This window comes from Drosophila yakuba, chromosome 3R (assembly GCF_016746365.2).
Source record: "Drosophila yakuba strain Tai18E2 chromosome 3R, Prin_Dyak_Tai18E2_2.1, whole genome shotgun sequence".
In the NCBI taxonomy this organism is placed as follows: Eukaryota; Metazoa; Arthropoda; class Insecta; order Diptera; family Drosophilidae; genus Drosophila; species Drosophila yakuba.
In genome coordinates this window covers 25,482,485-25,506,674 of record NC_052530.2, presented here as the reverse complement: position 1 = coordinate 25,506,674, position 24,190 = coordinate 25,482,485, and the positions used below count along the sequence as shown (strand labels likewise).

At 44.6% G+C, this 24,190-nt stretch overlaps 7 protein-coding genes across 11 annotated transcripts in view; 1 reads left to right on the top strand and 6 right to left on the bottom strand.

Annotated features, from left to right (window-relative positions):
* LOC6538319 (RYamide receptor) overlaps positions 1-24,190 on the top strand; it is a 58,588-nt gene that overhangs the window by 6,628 nt on the left and 27,770 nt on the right. For 2 of the 3 annotated variants that reach the window (XM_039376281.2, XM_039376279.2), the window contains exons 2-4: positions 16,023-16,781; positions 17,921-18,037; positions 18,686-18,884. In XM_039376281.2, coding sequence (XP_039232215.1) covers positions 16,126-16,781; positions 17,921-18,037; positions 18,686-18,884 — 972 coding nt within the window. In that variant the 5' untranslated portion in view covers positions 16,023-16,125. Of the gene's footprint in view, positions 1-15,947; positions 16,782-17,920; positions 18,038-18,685; positions 18,885-24,190 lie in introns of those variants that run through there. The other variant, XM_039376280.1, reaches the window with a different exon arrangement.
* LOC6538326 (mucin-5AC) lies at positions 117-2,740 on the bottom strand. The gene is made up of 3 exons (XM_002098817.3): positions 2,632-2,740; positions 2,301-2,577; positions 117-2,247 (listed from the first exon to the last, which is right to left on the bottom strand). The coding sequence occupies exons 1-3, from the start codon at positions 2,669-2,671 to the stop codon at positions 216-218; spliced, it is 2,349 nt and encodes a 782-aa protein (XP_002098853.2). The 5' UTR covers positions 2,672-2,740; the 3' UTR covers positions 117-215.
* Positions 3,154-9,563, bottom strand: LOC6538322 (phospholipase A1 VesT1.02). 3 transcript variants are annotated; one of them, XM_039376284.1, is made up of 3 exons: positions 9,483-9,557; positions 8,702-9,424; positions 3,154-3,461 (listed from the first exon to the last, which is right to left on the bottom strand). In XM_039376284.1, the coding sequence occupies exons 1-3, from the start codon at positions 9,520-9,522 to the stop codon at positions 3,205-3,207; spliced, it is 1,020 nt and encodes a 339-aa protein (XP_039232218.1). In that variant the 5' UTR covers positions 9,523-9,557; the 3' UTR covers positions 3,154-3,204. The 3 variants fall into 3 exon arrangements, with proteins under 3 accessions (XP_039232218.1, XP_002098852.1, XP_002098849.1); XM_002098816.3 differs by lacking the exons at positions 8,702-9,424; positions 9,483-9,557 and adding an exon at positions 4,254-4,339 and having other exon boundaries at positions 3,154-4,178; XM_002098813.4 differs by lacking the exon at positions 3,154-3,461 and having other exon boundaries at positions 8,403-9,424; positions 9,483-9,563.
* LOC6538324 (phospholipase A1 2) lies at positions 5,326-6,494 on the bottom strand. The gene is made up of 2 exons (XM_002098815.3): positions 6,404-6,494; positions 5,326-6,342 (listed from the first exon to the last, which is right to left on the bottom strand). The coding sequence occupies exons 1-2, from the start codon at positions 6,480-6,482 to the stop codon at positions 5,369-5,371; spliced, it is 1,053 nt and encodes a 350-aa protein (XP_002098851.2). The 5' UTR covers positions 6,483-6,494; the 3' UTR covers positions 5,326-5,368.
* Positions 6,693-7,892, bottom strand: LOC6538323 (phospholipase A1 VesT1.02). The gene is made up of 2 exons (XM_002098814.3): positions 7,822-7,892; positions 6,693-7,767 (listed from the first exon to the last, which is right to left on the bottom strand). The coding sequence occupies exons 1-2, from the start codon at positions 7,859-7,861 to the stop codon at positions 6,794-6,796; spliced, it is 1,014 nt and encodes a 337-aa protein (XP_002098850.2). The 5' UTR covers positions 7,862-7,892; the 3' UTR covers positions 6,693-6,793.
* LOC6538321 (phospholipase A1) lies at positions 10,253-11,439 on the bottom strand. Its single transcript, XM_002098812.3, has 2 exons — positions 11,357-11,439; positions 10,253-11,293 (listed from the first exon to the last, which is right to left on the bottom strand). The coding sequence occupies exons 1-2, from the start codon at positions 11,394-11,396 to the stop codon at positions 10,308-10,310; spliced, it is 1,026 nt and encodes a 341-aa protein (XP_002098848.1). The 5' UTR covers positions 11,397-11,439; the 3' UTR covers positions 10,253-10,307.
* LOC6538320 (phospholipase A1) lies at positions 13,115-14,281 on the bottom strand. The gene is made up of 2 exons (XM_002098811.3): positions 14,203-14,281; positions 13,115-14,132 (listed from the first exon to the last, which is right to left on the bottom strand). Exons 1-2 carry the CDS (start codon positions 14,240-14,242, stop codon positions 13,147-13,149), a joined length of 1,026 nt encoding a protein of 341 aa, XP_002098847.1. The 5' UTR covers positions 14,243-14,281; the 3' UTR covers positions 13,115-13,146.

Sequence of the window (24,190 nt, the reverse complement as noted above, 5' to 3'; positions counted from 1 at the left end):
CGAGCTGATAAACTTGACATATAACATGGATTTAGAAGCCCTGTCACTATTAATTGTGAGTCATTCCGAAGCAACGTAAATTATTCTCGCAGTTAAACAGAGAAAAACGAATTAGCTAAAACTTTTAAAAGCGACCTGCATTATTATTTGAATTTAATTTATATTTTTTCTTCGCCAAATGGGCGAGAAACTATGTAAGAAGCATTGTCTTATCTTTAATTTTTGTTTTCTATCTTTACATTTACCAAAAACACGTTAAAAATGAAGATGTTCTTGGTGCTTCCATCTTTCGGTGGTGGAACTTCTGGAGACAGCGTGGTGATGGGAAGTTCCGGAGCCAGGGTGGTGATGGGAACTTCAGGGGGAACACCAGTTGTCGAAGGAATCTCATTGGGAACTGTGGTTGTCGTCCAAGGAAGCTCAGTGGGAATCGTTGTTGGGGCCGCCGGAAGCTCCGTGGGAACATCTGTTGTGGATACTTCCTCTAGGTCTTCAGTTGTCGATTGGTCACCTTCTGGTTCAACAGTACTATCAACATCCGGTTCACCGGTAGTCGATACTTCCTGTTCTGCGGTTGTTGTAGACGTCTCCTCAGGATTTTCTGTTAAGGGAGTATTATCATCGGGTGCTTCTGTTGTAGTATCCTCGGAAACTTCGGTAGTGGACTCCTCAGGTTCTTCGGTTGTAGTAGAAGGTTCCACGGGTTTCTTGGTCGTTGTAGTCTCTTCTTCGGGCTCGTCGGTTGTTGAATCCTCGGTTTCATCGGGAGTAGTGGAGTTTTCTTCGGGGTCCTCTGTGGTTGATTCCTCTTCGCCGTCTCCGGGAGCTGGGGTAGTGTCATCGTCTTCGCCGTCTCCAGGAGCAGACGTAGTATTATTATCTTCAGGGGTTGTAGTGGTCGACTCCTCGGATTCCTTGGGAGTAGTCGAAACTTCTTCGGGCTCCTCAGTTGTTGAATCCTCATTATCATTGGGTGAAGTAGAGGTCTCTTCGGGCTCCTCAGTTGTTGAGTCCTCATTATTATTGGGTGAAGTAGATGACTTTTCGGGCTCCTCTGTGGTCGAATCGTCTGAAGGAAGAGTGGTATCATCATCTTCGGGAGCTGCAGTGGTCGTGTCCTCAATTACTTCCTCAGTAGTCGTATCCTCAATTTCATCAGGTGTAGTAGTGGTTTCTTCGGGGTCCTCGGGAGCCTTAGTAGTTGTAGACTCCTCTTCGGGCCCTTCAGTTGTCGATTCTACTTCTTCATCTTTGGGAGTAGTGGTCGTATTATCTTCTTCTGGGGCTTCCGTAGTTGAATCTTCTGCTTCTTCGGTTGTAGTAGAGGAGTCTTCGGGCTTTTCGGTTGTAGAAGAGGAGTCTTCGGAAGAATCGGTTGTTGTGGAGTTCTCTTCGGGTTCTTTGGTTGTCGTCTCCTCAGGATCATCCGTTGTCGTTGATGTGGAGACCTCGGTCGTCGATTCATCTTCACCATCAACAGTAGTAGTCACTGCAGGAGCAGCTGTTGTAACCTCTCCGCCACCGTTCACCTCTCCAAATCCGTAGGGGGAATCCTTGTTTACCGGCACATAGAAGATACCCTCTGCGACAAAGAAATTTATAGTAGCACCCATCAAGACTGAACTGTATGTATCGGCACAGGTGTTCTTGTTGGCGTCCTTGTAGGTTTCACACTGCTTTGAAGGAAAGTTGTTCCACAGCAGCGCCTCCACGTAATAAAGAACTGCTTTGGTGTGTGAGCAACTGCCGGTGATATCGATACCACAACCTGGCTGCGATTTGCCTCCGTTCATGTAGAAGGCAGCTTTTCCAATTGGCTGGCTAAAGCCCAAAACTGCACCGTTTGTCTGGATTGACTCCACATAAACGGCATCATCGCTGGACAGACGCTTTGCAGTCTTAGAGTAACTGATGAGGGGAGAAGCCGGATCCAAGCCCACGACTTTTCCCACCTTGCCAGAGGCCACCTGCTTGGCGGTGTATCCCGCAACGTGGGCGCCCAAACTGAAGCCCACAATTTCCAGAGTATCCAGGCGCATGCCGTATCCTTCCACAAGGAAATCCACAAGTGCGGCAATCTTCTTGCCAGCTCCCGGGGCTCCGGCCACAGAGGTAGCGTACTCCAAGGAACGTCCACGCAACCAGTCTACTGCAATCATGTTGTAGTCTCCATACTGGAACCAGGCATTGGCTACCCTGGTGTTTACCCCATCCTTGTAATTGGAGTTCCAACCGTGAATGGTAATTCTATAGAGCCATTGCAGTTAGTTTAAGTATAAATTGATCGCTGGCATGCTCACCTAGTTGGATTTTCGGGATTAAAGTTAGAGGCATCGATGGAGGACTGGGTAGCCTTGATCTGCTGTCCATCGGTAGGATTCTGCTGCGTGTAAAGGTAGAAATTAACCGTGTTGGTGGACAGACGACCCTCCAACGCCTCCTGAGCCTCGTAGTATTCCAATTGGCGCTCCGCCTCAGCCTTGCCAATCCACCTTAGGCCGCCTTCCCTTTGAGGGACAAACCATCCATTGATGCCATGAACTCGAACCGAATGTTGGTCGACCGGCCAGGCGCTGGCTAAATTCAATTCATGCTAGGTTACCAAAAACTGTGAATGTGCAAAGTCTTTACCAGCAATCACGCAGCCCAGCACAAGAAGGCACAATCTCATCGTTGAAGTGAATATTTAGAATGGTTTATTAGTTGTTCCTGGTGGTGGTATTTATACCTTCAGTCTGCAAAAGTTGAATGAGAACCAAATCTGCGCAACAACAGCGAAGTGATTAGATCAAGTTTAATCAGTAAGATTCTAGTACCCCGGAAAAAATACGTTACTAGCACTTGACGCAATTCTTGGAAACCCAATATGGGATCACCAATTTTAGAGGATATTTCAAAAGTAATATCATATCAAGTGTCAAAAAACTTTTCGATTATTAAATAATTGTATTAGTCAACGAAATTACTAAACTATCTATGAAATAACTTGGCAGAAATCGCAACCGCTAAAAAGATAATCCGAACTTTAATTCTATAAATAACTTTCATATTGAAAAGCTTTAAGTCGTTAGAAAAAAGAAAATCTAGTTAGTCCCCAAACTTGCGCTCCACAATGGTAACCCGGAATATCAATAAAATAAAGCTCACAACGGATTGCTTTCGCTCACAGAGCTTTCACTCAATTTATTAGATTAAAGACTGGACTTAGTTGCCCATTCCGTAGGGAGCATCGCTACGGACGGGAACATAGTAATCTCCGGCCACCATGTAGGCGTTGGTGGTGGCACCCATGCGGACGGAGCTGTAGGAGCTACCGCATCCCTTGGCCACAGCCTCCTCGTAGTCGCCGCAACGCATGGTGGGGAAGTTGTTCTCGGTCACGGACTCGGCATAGTAGATCACCGAGCGGCTGTGGGCGCAGGATCCGGTCAGATCAACACCGCATCCGGGCTGGCTCTTTCCTCCGTTGGGGTAGAAGGCTCCCTTGCCGATGGGCTTCAGGAATCCCAGGGTTCCGCCGTTGGTCTGGATGGACTCCACGTAGTAGGCATCGGTGGAACTCAGGCGCTTGTTGGGGGAATCGTAGCTGAAGAGGGGCAGGGCGGGGTCCAGACCAATGATGGTGTGGAGCTGGCCGTTCTTCACATTCTTGCCGGCATAGCCAGAGACATGGGCGCCCAGGCTGTGACCAATCACCATGGTGTTGTCCAGGTTCAGGCCGTGGTTGTTGCGCATGAAGTTGATGAGGGTAGCCACCTGCTCACCGACTCCGGGAACAGCCAGAACGGAGGAGGCGTAGTCCACGGAACGGGCACGTCCCCAGTCAACGGCAATCATGTTCATGTCGCCGTGGGTGAACCAGGCATCGCGGACTCCGTAGTTGATGAACTCATCCTTGCTGGAGGACCATCCGTGGATGGTGAAGCGGGTGGGGTGGTTGGGGTTGAAGTGAGAGCCAGAGATCGATGCTGACGTAGCCTTGATCTCCTGGGGAGAGTTGCGGTTCGAGTTGGTGTACAGATAGAAGGTGACGGGGTTCAGGACGTTGCGTCCCTCCATGCGGTTCTTGGTCTCCAAGTAGGCCTCGGCGAACTCGCGGTCCATCCACTCCATGGTGCCATCAGCCTGGGGCACATACCATCCGTTCTCACCGTTCACACGAACCTCCACGGCATTAGCTGAAGATGCGAAATAAGTACACATAATTTAATAAGGACGATAAGGTACTAAATGTGGAACCTTCTCGTGCTTACCCGCCAGGACACAAAGGGCCAAGGCCAAGAACAGTTTCATCATTGCGGCAAAGTCAACTTCAACTAACAACAGTGGGTGGCGTGGTTGCTACTTTATATGGATGGTGGGTCCGATCAGTCGATCAAATCACAGACAAGTTGAAGCATACCACTTAAGATAGGCCACTGGATTGGCCACTCGGACCATCGACCGTTTCGATAAGAGTGGAACATGTGTTTCGGCAATCTATTCTTCGTTCGAATGTCCATCTTGAATATAATTTGATTGAATTGATTTTTTCTGGCCGCGTGTCCCTATGAAGTAGTTCACGTTTCAGATAGCCAACAATGGTTGACGTACAATTCGATCAGTGCTATTATCATCTTTGTATAGAGGAGATACACTATCTTTCTGTCAATTTTAATTAACACTACTCTGAAAATTATATTTAAATAAGATATTAATCTTATTCATTTCACGCAGAAGTCAATGATAATGGTTTTTGCTACCACTTTACGGGTGTTATTGTATAGCGTTGTATTTTCTGGCAAAGGTATGCCTTTAGTTGCTTTTACTATCAGTTGCTTGCTTGTGGCCACTTTGTCAATTCTAATCAATATTTTTTGGCAGCTGGTCGCCAATTTAAATATAAAACTAATCGCAAAGCATTTCAATGCTGAAATCAGTGAATCGTTTATCAAAGAAATGTGCCTTGTCAGTGCTAGAAAGTTATTTTAATATTATATAAATATTTTAATTGCTGAGATAAGAAGCTTACTTTGAACTTAACATAAACAATGCAATACACAATATATGTATATATCACCTTGATTATTTAGTTTATGTGCTTTCCTATCAATGAAAGCCAAGTACCCCCAGCAAAACGATTTGATTAAAATTGCAGAATATCTGAAGACAACGTGACTTGCATAATGGAGCCCTTCATGAATGGCGACTCCAATTCCATAGTGGATTGCTGAACCCATCCTTATCCACTGACGTGCGACAAAGCACTTGGCGATTTGACAGTGATTAGAACCCCATGAGAGCCCTATCAAGATGCAGATAGACTGGCAAAAATAGACCACCTCATTTTTGGGAGCGCAGTTTATTGTTATTTACTCTTTATTGATTTCTATTCAGCTTGCCCGAATGGAGCCTCACTGTTTACGGGCACATAGAAGTGGCCCTTCACATTGTCAGCATTCGAATCCTCTGCCATGCGGACGCTGCTGAAGGTGCTGCCACACTCGTTGTCCAGAGCAGCTTGGTAGTCCTGGCACTGGATGGCACCAAAACTGTTCTCGGTGACGGCCTCGGCGTAGTAGAGAACGGATCGTGCATGGGAACACGTTCCTGCAAGGTCCACTCCACATCCCGGCTGTTTCCTTCCGCCACTCACATAGAACGTGGCTTTGCCAATGGGCTTCACGAATCCCTTGACACCACCATTGGTCTGGATGGACTCCACATAGAAGGCATCTTCGCTGGATAGACGTTTATCAGGGGTATCGTAGCTGAACAGCGGCAGGGCAGGATCCAGACCCACAATGGTATGGACTCTCTTTTGGCCAACTTGCTTTCCAGCATAGCCAGCCACATGGGCACCCAAACTGTGACCAATCACCTTAAGGGTTTGAAGTGACATATCGTGATTTTCGTGCATGTACTGGATCATCTCTCCCACTTTGGTTCCAGCTTCAGGAACACCACGTACGGACATGGCATAGTCCACGGATTGGGATCGATCCCAGTTCACAACGATCACGTTAAAGTCTCCCTTCGACAGCCAAGCATTGGTTATATCGACATTCATACTATCGGTGTACTTTCCCTTCCATCCATGTATAACAAAACGAGTTCCATGATCCTTGTTGAAATGAGAGGCAACAATTGAAGAAGCATCGGCAGTAATTTCTTGGCCTTCCGTTGGGTTTTGTTTAGTATAAAGATAGAAGGATACTTCATTGGAGCGGTATTCAATAGGGGAATTGTTCTCTAACAGGGTTAGAGCTTCCTTTTTGTCCATCCACTCAAAGGTGCCATCCTCCTGGGGCACATACCATCCATTTTCGCCATTGACACGCTCTTCAATAGGAAGCGCAAAGCCTAAGAACCAGGAAATTATGATTTAAATGAAAAAGGGTTCTAAAAAACAATTATAACTTACCCGCTACAAATAATGCTGCTAGAAAAAATACCTCCCTCATTCTGGTATCTCCATGAAATGTAGTGTGCTTAAGGTTCATTACAACCGTTTTTATAGCCTGTAACTTATCAATAGACAATCTACTTGAGATCAGGAAACGACTGTTATCATGAAAGTGTTATATACATGGTAATGATATCAACTGATAGTATGCTAATGACATTAACAAGTTGCCTGTGTTGCATCTATCTAATATATGACTTTCCACGCTATCTATAAAGTATTCGTTTTATAATGCAACTTTTTAAAGTGGTTTTAAATCCTAGTATACTTCAAATCAAAGAATGACTATCTTTATTGGAGTATTCATTTTTGAATTTTGATAAGATGATGAAAATAAAAGTTGCCCCTCTATTCGATTTTGCCGAAGGGGGCCTGGCTGTTCACAGGGACATAGAAGACGCCCTCGACCATGTAGGCGTTGGTAACAGCTCCCATGCGAACTCCACTGTAGGTGCTTCCGCACTCGTTGGCCAACGCAGCCTGGTAGTCGTGGCACTTAATGGTTCCGAAGTTATCCTCCGTGACAGCCTCCACGTAGTAGGTGACGGATCGTCCGTGGGCGCAGGTTCCTCCGATGTCTGTACCGCAGCCTGGTTGATTTCTACCTCCATTCGGATAGAAGGTGCCTTTGCCAATGGGTTTCAGGAAGCCCTTCTCACCGCCATTGGTCTGGATGGACTCCACATAGAAGGCATCTTCGGTGGACAGTCGCTTGTCCGGCTTGTCGTAGGCAAACAGGGGCATGGCAGGATCCAGACCGACAATCGTGTGGACTCTCTTGCCTCCCACCTGCTTTCCAGCAAAGCCAGCCACATGGGCACCCAAACTGTGTCCGATAACTTCCAGGCTCTCCAGGGACATATGATGGTGTTCGTGCAGATACTCAATCATTTCTCCCACTTTGGCTCCAGCTCCAGGCACAGCTCGCACCGATGAGATATAGTCCACGGACTGGGCACGATCCCAGTTAACTACGATCACGTTGTAGTCTCCTTTCGAAAGCCAGGCTCTGGTGATCTTGACGTTCATGCTATCGGTGTAGCGTCCACCCCATCCATGGATTACGAATCGGGTGCCCTGGTTCTTATCGAAGTGAGAGTCTTCTATTGAGGAAGCATCAGCCCTGATTTCCTTGCCAGTGGTTGGGTTATGTTTGGTGTACAGGTAGAAGGACACGTCATTGGCACGTCCTTCGATGAGAGTATTGCTATCCAGGAGCTCCTCGGCGTCCTGTATGTCCATCCACTCAAAACTGCCATCTTTCTGGGGCACAAACCACCCATTTTCTCCACTGACACGCTCTTCAATGGGAAGAGCACTAACTGAAAACCAAGAAATGTGACCACTGTATAGCAACAATACTTTCTATAACTCACCTGCTACCAACAAAGCCGCTAGAGCTATGAGCACTCTCATATTGATATCTTTGCTGAATCTAACGTACTCAACCATTTTACCAGAGCTTATATAGGCTGTAAGTTATCAGAAGCCAGCTCATACAAGATCAGGATAGTATTATAAGATAATCTTATCATTTGCGGGCATTTATTCGTTTTTAATGATTGTATTTGTAATCCTATTTATATATAAATATTTGTAATCTATGTCATCCATTTAATCTATTGCGAGTCAGAACAAGAATTTCTCGATTGATTTCAAGTGCTTCGAAAATCCCAGTGTACTTCAGTTATAAGTACTTTCGTGAGCGGTGGTAGGTCCTCCATATCAATTGGTGTTGCTGAGTATAATTTAGGCGCTAGAAAAATACGACTCTACGAGCAAATCATAAATACTTTCGGAATGCGCTGTATACTTTAAAACGGATTAAGTTAATTAGTAATTGAAATATAAATGAACTTTTTTTAAATGCAAGTGCTAGCCATTATCGATTTCCATAATAATTATATGCGCTCTTAAAATCCTAAAATAGTCATAAATAAATAAAAAAAAGATTACATTTTTCGGCGCTTCAGTAATGTTCTTTATTCAGGGCACGGTTCTACTCGATCTTGCCGAACGGAGCCTCGCTGTTCACAGGGACATAGAAGTCACCATCGACCATGTAGGCGTTGGTAATGGCTCCCATGCGAACGCTGGAGTAGGTGCTACCGCAGTTCTTGGCCACGGCGTCCTCGTAGTCATGGCACTTAATGGATCCAAAGTTGTCCTCGGTGACGGCCTCGGCGTAGTAGAGCACGGAGCGTCCGTGGGAGCAGGAACCGGTGGCGTCCAGTCCGCATCCGGGCTGGCTCTTGCCTCCGTTGGGGTAGAAGGCTCCCTTGCCGATGGGCTTCAGGAATCCCAGCTTGCCGCCGTTGGTCTGGATGGACTCTACGTAGTGGGCATCATCGGTGGACAGACGCTTGCTGGGCTTATCGTAGCTGAAGAGGGGCAGGGCAGGATCCAGACCGACAATGGTGTGGACACGCTGGTCTCCGACCGTCTTTCCGGCGTATCCGGCAACATGAGCTCCCAGGCTGTGGCCGATCACCTCCAGACTATCGTAGTCCAAGCCGTGGCTGTCGTGCAGGTACTTGATCATCTCACCAACCTTGCCACCGGCTCCAGGAACAGCCAGGACGGAGGAGGCGTAGTCCACGGATCGGGCACGGGCCCAGTCAACGACGATAACGTTGTAGTCGCCCTTGGACAACCAGGCCTTGGTGATGCGGGTGTTCATGTCGTCGGTGTACTTCTGGGTCCAGCCGTGGATGACGAACCGGGTGCCATGATCCTTGTTGAAGTGGGAATCCTCGACGGAGCCGGACTTGGCCTTGATCTCCTTGCCAGCGGTGGGGTTGGACTTGGTGTATAGGTAGAAGTTCACGGCGTTGGTGCTGATGCGGCCCTCCATCTGGGCTCCGTTGGCCATCAGATCCTCGGCATCCTGCATGTCCATCCACTCGAAGCTTCCATCAAGCTTGGGGATGAACCAGCCATTTTCTCCATTGACGCGCTCCTCAATGGGCAGGGCACTCACTATTGAAAATAGTTTATGTATTAAATGTCTCTATTGCAAATATGAAGGACAACTTACCTGCTGCCAGTAAAGCGGCAAGTACAAGAAACACCTTCATGTTGGGGGTCTCAAACTAATTGTGATAGAGAAAGCATTCATTTCTCGCTTTTTATAGTCTTGAAATAATGACCGTAATCACCGTTAAATGTCAGTAAGCACTTGAGGCTTTGACAGCTTCTGAATACTAAGATAGGGCCGATACAAACGATTTGAACGTCGTACTTTGATAGCGTATCGTTTTCTCCAGCGAAGCTGATAAGGGAAAAACCTAATACGGTAGAGCTTTTCAGCTTGCATCAACACAAAGATAAGGTTCAGGGTCACAACCCTAACCTTGATATTAATCTATTCGTATTTGCATATTTTATAGGAACGGATTATACGGACTTTACTCTAATAACGTATAAAGGATGATTACGGTTCCTTAATTCAATTGTTTCTTCCATCAAGAAAACCATTGTTAACCAATGACTTAAGAACTCAAGGTAATCCAAATAATGGTCAAGTGCAACCATAAATGTCAATAAAACAAAGTGGTTGGTAAGCAATGCAATGGTTTATGGTCGACTGCGTCCGACAAGGAAGTTCATTGAAGAAGCAAAGGTAATTTTTGTCGCCTTATTACGTTCCTAAAATCCAGATATCAATCGGAAATCAATCGAATTTAGTGGTATGTAGTGGAAAATATATTTTTATGCTTAAGTTTTATAATGCCCATAAAAAACAATTATTGCCTATTAGTAATAAAACCGAGAGTGGGTTTTCGATAACGAGAAAAATACAGAATGTTTGATTAAAGAACACAACGGTTTCTTAGCTATTTTGTAGTTTATTATATTTCTATCAGTTAATCATGCCGAAGGGAGCCTTGCTGTTCACGGGCACATAGAAGTCACCATCGACCATGTAGGCGTTGGTATCGGCTCCCATGCGAACGCTGGAGTAGGTGCTTCCGCACTCCTTGGCCACGGCTTCCTCATAGTCTCCGCACTTAATGGAGCCAAAGTTGTCCTCGGAGACGGCCTCGGCATAGTAGGTGGTGGAGCGTCCGTGGGAGCAGGAACCAGTCAGGTCCATTCCACAGCCGGGCTGGGTCTTTCCGCCGTTGGGGTAGAAAGCTCCCTTGCCGATGGGCTTCAGGAATCCCAGGTTGCCGCCATTGGTCTGGATGGACTCCACATACCAGGCATCATCGGCGTTCAGACGCTTGTTGGGCTTGTTGTAGCTGAAGAGGGGCAGGGCAGGGTCCAGACCCACAATGGTGTGCACCTGGCCGTCGGTGTTCTTGCCGGCATATCCAGCCACATGGGCGCCCAGGCTGTGACCAATTATGTACACATCGTTCAGATTGAGACCATGGTTGTCCTTCAGAAAGTTGATCATCTTGGCAACCTTCTTGCCGGTGGCGCCGACAGCCATGACGGAGGTGGCGTAGTCTATGGAGCGGGCACGGCCCCAGTCGACGATGATCACGTTGTAGTCTCCTCGGGAGAGCCAGGCACTGCGGATGTCCTTGTTCATGCTGGAGCTGTAGCTCTGGGTCCAGCCGTGGATCACAAAGCGAGTTGGGTGGGCGGCGTTGAAGTGGGAGCCATCAATGGACTTGGTGGTGGTGGTAATCTTTGTGCCCTTGGTGGGGTTAGACGAAGTGTACAGATAGAACTTCACGGGAACAGTGGTCAAGCCACGGCCTTCCAGCAGCTCTTGGGCTTCCATCCACTGTTCGGCTACATCCATGTCCACCCACTCGGAAGTGCCATCCTCCTGGGGAACGTACCAGCCGTTCTCCCCATGGACGCGCTCAGATTCCTTGATCGGAATCGCCGAAGCTGAAAGGAATAGGAATAGGATTTGAATAGAATTCTTTTGGAATTTTAGTTCTTATGTCTTACCGGCCAGAGCAAAGAATGCCAGAATCAGGAATGTCTTCATAACGTAGTAGAGCCCACAACTGATGGTAGTTCCGCCCGAAAACCATTGCTTTTATACGTCCCCAGTGGGCCAACTTATCACGGAATGATTAAATCGCTTGGCATTAATTTGGCTGCCTGGGAGGTTTAGGTACATTTAAATTAATATGATTGCCAGCCATACTACACGTGTTTTTTTTTTTTAAGAACTCCAAATCTGATGGCTCCATTATCTGCTGATTGGCTTTTCAATTGCGCCATTCGTGGTCGATTTGCAAACTGATTCTTTGATTGTTGGGCGTTGTTGCTTATGGAAATTTGTGTGTGTGGGCGAAAAATTCCAATCCGCACACGAGTCATGAATAGCAGCAAGCAGTTACCTCCGCTATCAGCTATCGATTACAATGGTTGGCGCCCTCAAGCAACTTAATCTCCTGTAAGTCGGGCTAAGTGGACGTAATTGTGGGTATAATTAAATGGGCATTTAATTTAACACTCCAGTGCATTCTTGTTTTGCTCGACTTCTGTTATCTTGGTCAGCTGGTGGTTTGTAATCTGTGCTATAAACTACTCAATGAATGTGTTGAGCTGGGGCATTAAATCAAGAAAATAACAAGCAAAACTTTCTTCAAGTAAAAATCATATTTTTCTGCTGCAGTAAACAGGAAGTGCGTTTTTACAATGGAGCCGCTTAACCGGAAGTTACAACTTTAAAATTTGTTCAGAAATAACGGCATACTTTCAGGCACTTTTTTATGCCGTTTCCACTTAATCATCGCTTATTGAGAAATTAATCCTATTAATAACGCGAATATGAACATGAACACAAGCCGCAGACCACCCACGACTTTTAACTTCATTATAGTTCATTATAGACAGATTCAATGAGCATTTTGAATATTTTGCATGCCGAAGAGTATCGTATATCACGTGGCGCTGGTTCACATGATGATATATGGGTTTTGTCGTTTGGTTAAGCAAATTAAATAAAAACAGCTCGCAAATAGTCCGACCTATCCTTACTAAACATTCGTGCGACTAATATTAGCTTACCTGGGTGGTTATGTCACCCAAAGTTGTGTGGAAACCAAACAAAGCTATGCTTAAAATACTCTACACGTCCTGTTTTAAGGTTACTTTAGGCCACAAATCCCTGAACTTTGATGCGGAATTAAAACACCAAACTAGCCCATTCATATATAAAAGGAATTAAGGTGGAACATATGGTTGCACTCTTTCCGTCGGGTTTAAAAAACTCCTTATCAGACTGTTGGGACTCAAGAGCTTGGTCCAAAAATATCCTATCTGACGATTAAATGAATGAATCTCAAGTAGAAAGCGTGAAACTTCAACCTCCAACTCACCAGGTGCACATACTCATTATCGAATACTTGACATGCTTGAGAGCTAATTGGGCCACAAGGACACACAGACCACCTCCGGCAACCAGGTCGTTATTCAAATATTTGTGTGTGATGTCTTGTGGGTGGTGCCTTCTACTATCATATTATACAAATAGATGTGGCAGTTGACTTTGCCGCTAACAAAATTGCGCTTGCCATTCGCTCATTAATTATAATTACAAACATGTCATACAAAGTGCGAAAACTCTTTGACGAAACTGGCAGAGATGTTTCTGGTTATAGTTTGGGGTGCATAGTGAAATTATACTTTATACTTCAGGGTATTTTCTCACTCTGTTAGAATTTTAATTCTTATGAATTTTAAAAGAACTGGAAATATTTTTAAGCATCGTTTTTATTGTACAGCCATTAGTTAATCATGCCGAAGGGAGCCTTGCTGTTCACGGGCACATAGAAGTCGCCATCAACCATGTAGGCGTTGGTATCAGCTCCCATGCGTACGCTGGAGTAGGTGCTTCCGCACTCCTTCGAAACGGCTTCCTCGTAGTCTCCGCACTTCATGGTTCCGAAGTTGTCCTGGCTGACGGCCTCAGCATAGTAGGTGGTGGAGCGTCCGTGGGAGCAGGCGCCAGTCACATCCAATCCGCAGCCGGGCTGGGTCTTTCCTCCGTTGGGGTAGAAAGCTCCCTTGCCGATGGGCTTCAGGAATCCCAGGTTGCCGCCATTGGTCTGGATGGACTCCACATACCAGGCATCATCGGCGTTCAGACGCTTGTTGGGCTTGTTGTAGCTGAAGAGGGGCAGGGCAGGGTCCAGACCCACAATGGTGTGCACCTGGCCGTCGGTGTTCTTGCCGGCATATCCAGCCACATGGGCGCCCAGGCTGTGACCAATTATGTACACATCGTTCAGGTTCAGACCGTGGTTGTCCTTCAGGAAGTTGATCATGTTGGCAACCTTCTTACCGGTGGCGGCAACGGCCATGACGGAGGTGGCGTAGTCCACGGAACGGGCACGGGCCCAGTCGACGATGATCACGTTGTAGTCTCCCTTGGAGAGGAAGGCCTTGCGGATGTCCGAGTTCATGCTGTTCAAGTAGCTCTGGGTCCAGCCGTGGATTACGAAACGGGTGGGATGAGCAGGGTTGAAGTTGGACTTGGAAATGGACTTGGTGGTGGCGTAGATGTGCTTGCTGCTTTTGGGGTTCTGGGGCGTGAACAGGTAGAAGTTCACGGGAACGGTGGTCAAACCACGACCCTCAAGCTTCTCCTGGGCCTCCATCCACTCCTCAGCCACATCCATGTCCACCCACTCGAGAGAGCCATCCTGCTGGGGAACGTACCAGCCGTTCTCCCCGTTGATGCGCTCGGATTCCTCCAGAGCAAATGCCGAAGCTGTTAAAAGAAGCATATGACATTGCTATATGACATTTCCAAGGGTGTCTGAATATGTTTCTGTCCTTACCGGCTAGAGCAAAGATTGCCAAAATCAGGAAAGTCTTCATATTGTAGTAGAGCCCACAACTGATGGCTATTCAGTACGCCAACAGTGTCTTTTATAGGTCCCATGGTGGTCGAGTTATCGACAATAGATTAGATCGTAAAACTTACCTTTGGCTGACTAGGTGGTATGGGTACATTGAATTAATCTGATTGTTTACTTTTTCTTACTTTTTGGAATTCCGAATCTGATCGCATTTTTATCTACTGATAGGCTGGCTTTAGTTGGCTCTCTAGACAATTTTATTTAATGAAAAAAAAACAAAGTTTTGTGACGCTTATTGTCTGCGATTTATTTTGCAACGTCAAAAGGTTGAGTTCCATATAAGCATGAATAGTAGAGAAAATATGTTATGCATTTTGATTTAAGCTAATCGCTTTAAAGCAAAACAATAAGTTTATTATTCTCGGCAAATGTTTAACTTCCTGTGGTTTTCCAAGGCATTATAATGTTTCTCGCCGATATTAAAAATTTTTGCGTGCTGCCTAAAAGACCGCTAAACAAATTTATGCACCAACTAAGCTCAAAAAATCCGAACTGCTTCCTTTTCCAGAAAAACACAAGACCTTATTACACTTTTAATGGCACACATATCCACAGCTCAAATTGTACGTGATTTCTTTTTTTTTTTTTTGTAGCCAACATCATGTTAAATTGCTTTGGTCTGTGGTGCCTCCCTTAATTTGGAATTTTCTGCGCAGGCTTTGCACATTTCTATTTTTCGATATTGGGTTGTTCCAGCAGAATACCAATCAACGTTCCAACAGCATGTAATTATTTCACCTGTTTCGGCATTCTCGGCACACATTTGCAGTTTTACATCATTGTTAATACAAAATTAATGAGATGTTCGTTAATTAAGGGCTGCTGCTATCGGTAGAAATATTTTTGATTGCAACCTAACGTTGAATAATGATGTAGGCCTTTGCATTTCAACCTGTCCTTTGATTAAACACCAAAGAGCAACTTTAACCTATCAGTCAATAAAAAACTTGAATCTGAACTTTAGATGGGCTATTTTTAAATTGCATTATGCTACCTCATTTTGTACGTTATCGAAAGACACTTCAAGTAATGCGTATTTTACTTTAATGGCCAGCTTATCAAATGCCTGAGAATACAAAATTATTTGAATAACATTAATGAGTAAATTCTTTAGAATTTTCTCGGAAAAATGAGCGGAAGTGGCCTGACATGGGATATATTGACAGAACCCTAGGTCGAAGAATTTGCCAGGATAATTGATAAAAAAAATCACTGATGGATGCCAGGCAAAATAAATGACAAAAAGAGACTCCGCACACGTCTAGACCTTTGCCGAATTCCCAACCATTTTATTGAACTGAGATAACCAATTTACCCTCTTGATAACTTTGCCCTGTTCCTGCTGGTGGGTGGTGCAAAGTGTTTTTCGGTGGTGAGGGTTGCTAGTCAATGTGAGAGTTCATTCAGAATGTTATGAAAACAAGCATAGCATCGGAGACAGGAACGTTTGTATAGACCATTTCGTAAATTACTGTTCACCCGTATTCAAATTACTTTTTCCCCAAATTTCTAAACTCCAATAAATAAAAATTTAAATTGGTATTAGACATTTCTTTTATTTTAAATTACACTTCCTGCTTCATGTCTTGCACATGAGAGAAACTCTTATACTGTCAGCCGCCGAAAACTATGCAACGGTTTTTTTTCAAATGTATAAATGATTTATTAAGTAGCCGCAATGTAGTGCAACACATATTTAAAACACTGAAGTAATTAAGGCCGCAAAATTTCACTTGCAGGTCGAGTTTGAAGAGCCAGGCTTCATGCCCAGAATGCTGAGCAAAGTTTTCCACGACTTGAAGTTGGCTTAAGAGTTTGCTCTCCTCCCATTGACGCGCCTGAATGGAGCTGCACAATAGCCTTCGGTGGCCTGGTGGCAGCGAGAAGATGTTCTACATAGCTCCGCAGCAGCCGCTGCTGCGGAACGAGGATGACGACTACCAGGAGGGCTCCCTCATCCTGCCGGACTCCGCATCCCTTGTATACAATACCACTGCACTGCCAACGGGCGATAAAGAGTCTGGCTATGAATATGGCTCCACAACGACGCTCAGTGGCCTCCAGTTTGAGACCTATAATATCACTGTGATGATGAACTTTAGCTGTGACGGCAACGACCTTCAATCGGAGAACATTTGGTCCAGTGCCTACTTTAAAACCATCGTCTACATGCTGTACATTCCCATCTTCATCTTTGCCCTGATTGGCAACGGAACCGTATGTTACATCGTCTATTCCACGCCGCGCATGCGCACGGTCACCAATTATTTCATAGCCAGCTTGGCTTTGGGAGACATCCTGATGTCCGTCTTCTGTGTTCCGTCGTCCTTCATCTCGCAGTACATCCTGAACTACTGGCCCTTTGGCCTGGCCCTCTGCCACTTCGTCAATTACTCGCAGGCGGTCTCCGTTCTGGTCAGCGCCTACACTTTGGTGGCCATCAGCATCGACCGATACATAGCCATCATGTGGCCACTAAAGCCTCGCATCACAAAACGGTAAGTCATAGAAAAAATGTATTTAATTCCGATTTAGAATAAGAAGCTTTAGAGAAGATTAGTTAGTCCTCATATTGCTCATTTTTGTGTGCAATGAATTTATTCACTCAAGTAATTCTTTAAAAACAACTCGTAAAAAACAACTATTAAAGTACTTTCTCCTGAAACGTTTACCAAGAGTTCGCACATTCGCGTGTTTAGACACCGTTAAGTGGACACCGTGGTATTTACTTTTGTGTCCACTTTGACCACTTGACCTAAGCTACGATCTCCAGGGAATGGAGTACCGGTAGGCTTTTAGTAAGACGGCTCACGGTGTTGATTGGCTTATATAGTAATCCGAGACCCAGTAAATCCAAGCCATGCCGCTTTCAACAAGCACTGGCCGGACGCATTGCAAACGTCAATTTGCTTGGTAACTGAATACAGCGGGTTTTCCCTCGGAAAATCAGCCACGGTGTCAATCCACTGACATTAATCTCATCTTCCGCCGAGTTCAAGAGCTGGCGTGAGTATTTCACGCTCGGACGACTTTTAATGTCCGTTATATGTGCACAGAGAAAAATTACCTGCGTTTGTTCAAATATTTATTATAAAATAAATCTCCTTTACGAAATCTTATAATTGATTTATTTTACTAAAACTTGTTTTATGAAAGTTTTTTATTTTCATTTTAAGCAAAGATTTTATTAGCTTTGCAAGTTAAACTTTGCTTTTTTGCTGTGTTGTCCACATGGAAATCTTACTGACGTCAGTGTTTGCGAGTGCGTGTCACTGTTTCATAGTAATTGGGAACGACGAAAGTCATCCTTCGTGGCTTCTGCAAATATTTGCGGGGACATAACGTCAATAACGCTAATAATTATTCACCATGACTGCAATTTATCAGCTCGCAGCTACCGCAGAGCGCTCCCTGAGCCAAAACAAACCGAGCTCAGTGCTTAATGCCCGCTTATCACGCTCCACAAAAAACACAGCATCACTCATACGCCCCGTTGAATCGGGAGTAAGTGTAGCAATTTATAAGAGTAACCTTCAAAACTCAAAAGTAGCGCCGTAACAATAGAACTAAAAATATCCAACATTCAGAAGAAAATAAACTCAACCCATTTAAATACGTTCTCTTTCTTCCTTTGCAGCTATGCCACCTACATCATCGGCGGCGTTTGGTTTATCGCACTTGCCACCGCACTTCCCATACCCATCGTCTCTGGACTCGACATCCCCATGTCGCCGTGGCACGAGAAATGTGAGAAGTAAGTACAGAGCATTTCAAACAGCAAACAAGAGTAACAAATTGTGACGAATTTTTATCGTCTGATATTATTCACAAGCGGAGAAAGATATTTATTTTAACAACTCTTTGGTTTAAGAAAGTATAAACATTACATTTTGGTATAATGGTATAAAATTAATTTTGGCGAGTGTTTTTCTTGCTCAGCATTTGAATCTTTCATGAAAATGCCTCCGTGCGAAGACAAATACAGAGCAAATTCAAGTGGAGCGCATATATAATGTATTATGCACATTTATGTACCTTCCTCGACAAGCAAGTTAAATTGTGCACATTCTACAAGTAATTTCTAATTGCTTATAGTTAACTTAAATTGCTTATTATGTTGTATCTTAAGATTATTGCAACTGAAACTCATCTGCAATGAGAGTAATGAGAAAAGGTTTTGCAGGAGCATCACATCCTGTCATTGTTTGCAACAGCTTGAAGGGCTTAGCATTAAAATGAAACTGTGCACTCAACCGAGAGTCCATGAGCGTATATGCGGGTGTCCTTTTGTGACAGCAGATTCTCGGTGACCACCAGAACTGACCACTTGAAACTAATGCACTGCTACCCGTCTCTGTCCCCTCCTTCCATGTGATGTCCTTTGTGCGCGTGCATCCATCAGATACATTTGCCGCGAGATGTGGCCGTCGCGGACGCAGGAGTACTACTACACCCTCTCCCTCTTCGGGCTGCAGTTCGTCGTGCCGCTGGGTGTGCTCATCTTCACCTACACCCGGATCACCATCCGCGTCTGGGGTAAAAGACCGCCAGGAGAGGCGGAAACCAGCCGCGACCAGCGGATGGCTCGCTCCAAACGGAAGGTGAGTCCATTTGAAACCCTCAATCTCCACCTTTGAGCCACCGCAAAAACTAATATGCGCTTTAAATTGACCCTTCCCTTAGTCAAATCCCCGTGAGAGTGGCCATGGCTAAGGGGTTTTGTGGGAGAATAGATGGTGACTAAAAAACAATTGAAAGTACAAAAGCAACGGAGAACATCAAGATATGTAGTACATCATTCAAGTATAACTTTAACTGATTGATCTTAGCAGGTAAAGAAAAATAACTCTCATGGTTACGAAGTATTTGCAAATGGATAGCAAATAATGTTGTTCAATGAGCACTTTAACGGACCCCCGAAGTTTACTTAATTTGTATTATTAGTAAATATTCTCCAATCAGTGGGCACAAATATATTTTGAACTTATAATTTAAGCAAATACCAGTAATCTCCTTGGCCAAAAACTCCTCTTGCATAATTTAAGCCATCTCCTGTTTGTGTTGTGTTGACTCCACAGTTTAACCCCAATCGCAGCACCTTACCTTACTACTGCCTTCATCTGCAGTCAATGACAAGCCCCACTTGTTGGATGCTCCAAGTGAACTCAAACCTAAGACGAAGCTCAGGCTCAAACTGAGCCATCAGCAGGCCGAAGTTTGTGGAAACGACAGCCACGATGACGACAGCTGTCGAAGCAGCAATCTTCAAATTGATTTTGCATTTTTTCCCCCTTTTTTCTTGCTTCCAACAGCCGGAGAAAAATCTGGGGTCAATGGGGAGCAAGCGTGGCAAGGCTGGCTTCCTGCTCCTCACTGTTGATTTAATACCCTGGCAGGGGGTAAACTTACATTTTGTGCGACTTGGGTAACAAATAAACAACTTATTTCTTAACTACCACTAATGCAGGGTTTTACATTTCTAACGTCGCGGATTATAATCCATGTCATTGGATTTGTTCAGAATTCTTTGAGTAAGCACTGTTGGTGATTTCCATAAAATACTTTTACATACTAGTATAGTGTGTTTGAAGCTTTACCTTCTTAAGCAACTATTTGTGTCTTTTTTTTTGGGACGGATTTTGGGGCTGTGGCAGCGTGCCAAATGGCATGTAATGCTCACATAATCACATAGTGCAAGGCGCAGACACTATTTACAATAAACTTGCACGAGCCGAGTTTCGGCAATGGTAAATGAGAAAAGATTTATGCGGTGCATGTGGTCCGTACTTGGTACAGAGGTCCCCCAACCTATCCACTTGCCAGCTGGAAGCCTTTGCGATCCAACGAGATTGCCATTGCCATTGCGTCTGCGTACAAGTCGTCTTAGCCGTCGCCTTCGACTTCGACTTCGCCTTCGTCGTCTGAAGATGCCATCCAGCGTTTTGTGGTCTTCCAGGAAATCAGTTGCGATGAGGGTGGGGGTGGGAGTACCACGTAACCACGTTACTTGTCAAACGAGCCCCCAAAGTCGATGGCCAATTGTGCAGCTGAGCAAATGAAGAAGAAAGCCGAAAGCCAGTTGGCCAAAAATGTGGACATGGGAGCTGGCCAAAGCCTTACCTGGACTAATGGCTTTCCCACCCTTCAAAGAATTGTAAGAAATTGGGAAAATATGTTATCTTATAAATGATTTAGTTCTTCAAGATTCTTAAGTATAACTATTGTCATTTTCTGAGGTATATTTCTAATCCTATATTCGAAAACATTTTTTTTTTATGTTCTCTGCCTTTCATTGTTTTAGTATTTTTGCTTCTTGTGGAACTTCGGTCAGTTGTTAATTAAAATAGCCGTATTTGCGGGAGAATAGAGAGTTGGCTTAATGACTGCCCAGTCCCAGAGATCAGACAGTCATCCGACAGGGACTCCTTCATCTGCCAAACAGAGAGAGCCCATGCCAAAAGATGAAAATAAAAACAATTGCTGACAGTTTCGCCCACCGCTGCGCAATGTTACCCAATTTGAGCCCAAGGCAATGCAGCTTCATCTGCCATTCACTTTTGCGATGCAGTGGCTCCAGCTCCAGCTCCGAGCTCCCCTCCAGTGTCCAAGCTCTGACCATCCTTCGATGCAGTTGCCCAAAAAGTGGCTACCAATAGCTATTTGGTTACTTAACCCGGCAACAATTTTGCTGACTTGGATTTCTCATTTTCTCATGACGGCTCCCTTCGCTCAATTCGCTGCCATCGTCCATCGTCCATCGTTGACAATTTCTTCCTTGTGTCCCATCGTCTTTCGAACATTTTTGCCAATTGGCAGCTGAAATGATTAGCAAATTACTCGATCTCCCCATGGGACCACGACTGTGTGTCGCAGCTTCCTCGAAATCGTAATTGTCGCCCGTTGTTAAAAGTCGATTGAAAACTACTAGTTTATTGGGTAATCTTGCTCAGACTTAATTGCTTGAGTGGGCAACTGAAAGGATTTATGAGTGACTCGCTCGGAATAACAATTAATGTATAATTCTACTAACAACTGTAAAAGATACACGTATGTGATCTCACTTCGAGATAATTCACTTTATTTTTCCTAGACAAATCGCATTCCCTTTTGCCATTGCACTTTTTCAATATTTGTCAAGTGTTTCCTAAATTTGTTTGCACGAGTTGCCATTCGCAGTCCATCATCTAATTGCTGGGAAACACAAAGCGCAGGCAAAACAATCAGTCGAAATTGGAGATCCGAGAGGGGGAATAATATTATTGCTGACTTGGGGCGATGACACTTCATAGTTGTCAGCGGACGATTGCAGTTTTGGATTGAGTACGAATATCGTTATTACGTCTTTATTCTTATTTTCTTATATTTTTTGTTTTTTGCACAACCAACACAGGCAAGATCGACTGGCCAACATTTGCATCTGCCATCTGCATTCGAGTCTGTTTTGTCAAAGTGTCGACTACTAATGTGTAATGTGAAGGAAACGCGGATCATTTGGCGCGATTGCTGCTTGTTTGCTGGCAAATCGTTAATTGCATAATTGACTGCAAGAGGCGTAACTCTTGGCCAGAAAGTGCCCATGCATTGGCCATCGTAGTCATCGCCAACGTGATCATTATCGCCACCGTGGTCCTCCCGATATTTGAGCCCCTGTTGGCCGCCCCATGGATGCTCAAAATGCAGACTGATGAGCCATCCCCGTCCAACTGGGCAGGTCCCAAACAGGAGGCGGCCAGCAGTTCAATCCACAACTGGTTCCCATTTCTACTTTTTCTCTTTGGCATTTTTATGCCTCACAAGGGGTAACTAACACTTTCAAGAGCCTAACAATGTTAGATTAATTACTTATAATTATGTTACAAAAAAAATAGTCGTTAATCGTAATGTTCCATAAAAATGATCCTATGACTGTGGTTATTAATAGAATTTCTTGATTTTAAAGAGCTATCTTTGTTCTGAAAGTGTGTTTTAGTGTGCGGTCTTCTTGATTAAAGATGAAATTTCTTGTTTTATTTCTCCGACTGAGGCTGCGGCAGACATTGCAGCCGCGTCATCGTCTTCTCTTTCAGCTGAATTGTGTTAAAATGTTAATTTCGCGTTACGTAATCTGTGTCATATCCAGCAGTCGGCAGCCAGCCCGTCTTGGCAGCAGAGTTGGCCGGGCAGCTGGAATCTTCATCATCGTCGGCTCATCCACATCCCATGGATGCACGGATACAATGGAGAGTGCATGTGAAAAAAAGTGAGAGGATTCCCAGGCTTGGCCAGTAAGTTCGGCTTGGTCTTCCCGCACTGGCGGCTAACAAACACGCAGATACAACTGTGCACACCCACAAACACACACACCCACGCTGCGGAGCCAAATGTGTTGAGTGCACTTTGTGCGTTTTGTGGCAAATTAAAAGATAAAACCCACAAAGCCAGCAGCTGCAGAAGCAACCACTCCGCAAACAGGCTGCAATTAGTCTCCCCTTCGTGCGATTTGTTTATCTCGCCGCTCGCCGCTCGGATCTCGGATTTCGTATCTCGGATCTCCCCCAGCTGCGATTCCGGTTCCCTCTGCGGCTGGTCCACCGGATGGGTAACACTCGAGCCCTTCTTCCATGTCATTGATTTATTTACGCCCAATTTATTTCTGTCTATTCCTGCATCTGCATATGGCTGCAAACAACAACTTTGCAGAAATAAAGAAACTTTGTGCCAGCTTACAAACATGTTATTTTATTTTTTGCCCATGCGTGTAAATGTCAGCACGTTATTAGAATTTGGGAATATATGCATACAATTTCTGAATATTAAAACTGGATTTTTTAACGTAATATTTTTAATATTTTCTTGCGCAATACGAATTTTTGAAAGCAACTAAGTTGCATATTGACTGCAACTAACTGTCTGAGAAACAAAATGAGCTGCAAATTTAAATGGCAGATTGTTCAAACAAGAGACCATTAAATTTCAAATTTAATACAGTTGAATTTCTGTTTTTAGAAGATTTCCTTATGCCATGAATGCTCTTAGCTGTAGTTCTTCGAATAAATAATTATCCGAAACCTCCGTAAATATATTTATCATAGGGTAAGGTTCACAATTTATGGCTCTCACAAATATTTGATGAACCCTGGCCAAATGTTGGCATTCCTAATTCTTCGTTAATTATGCAAGAGTCTACTATTTTTCTACTATTTGTTCGAAGTTTTGTGGACAGATCGTTGGACTATTGCAAAATAAGCGTGTAGTCCATTAATTATGGGCCAAACAAGTAGGATGACATTAACATTAACCATTGACTTTATGGGCAGCTCATTTGGACTGTTTGCCCTCGACCATAAAATGTATCAGCCTGTTCGTTTTCGGTCAATTTAGGCTTAAATCAATAAAACTGAATGCGGTGGTTGTTTCAATGGCCAGGAGTTTTGTGCTCAGGACCATAAATTAGCCAATGAATGTTCGTAAATTAAACATAGACAAGGTGAGAGGACAGTTCGTGTATGTAAAGTGGTTTGCAATCGGTTGCTGTAATTGCAAAAATGGGTAATTAAAGTCACAGAGTATCGATCCTGCTGCACACCGATACAAATGAGGTTTAATTTTGATACTAGGAGAATCCTCTGTCATTTGTTGGCCAGAAAGAGCAGTTTTTGGCCAAAAGCAAAACGCGTTGGTAGCTGCAGTTGGAAGACAGCTGTCCGGCCATTGTGGTTGCATCTGCTGTTGATTGAGAAAACATCTTGTCCAGCAATTGTTTTTCCCCCTCCTCCCCACCTGTCTGTCTGTCTGTTTGTGCTTGTTTGTCGGCGAGGTTTGTTTGTTTGCTTGGCGCCCGAACAAGTTTATTCTACAAAAGTGAAAGGTTCGGACTTGCATTCAACGCTTATGAATGTCGACTGGGTGCAATCTGTGTCAGTGACGC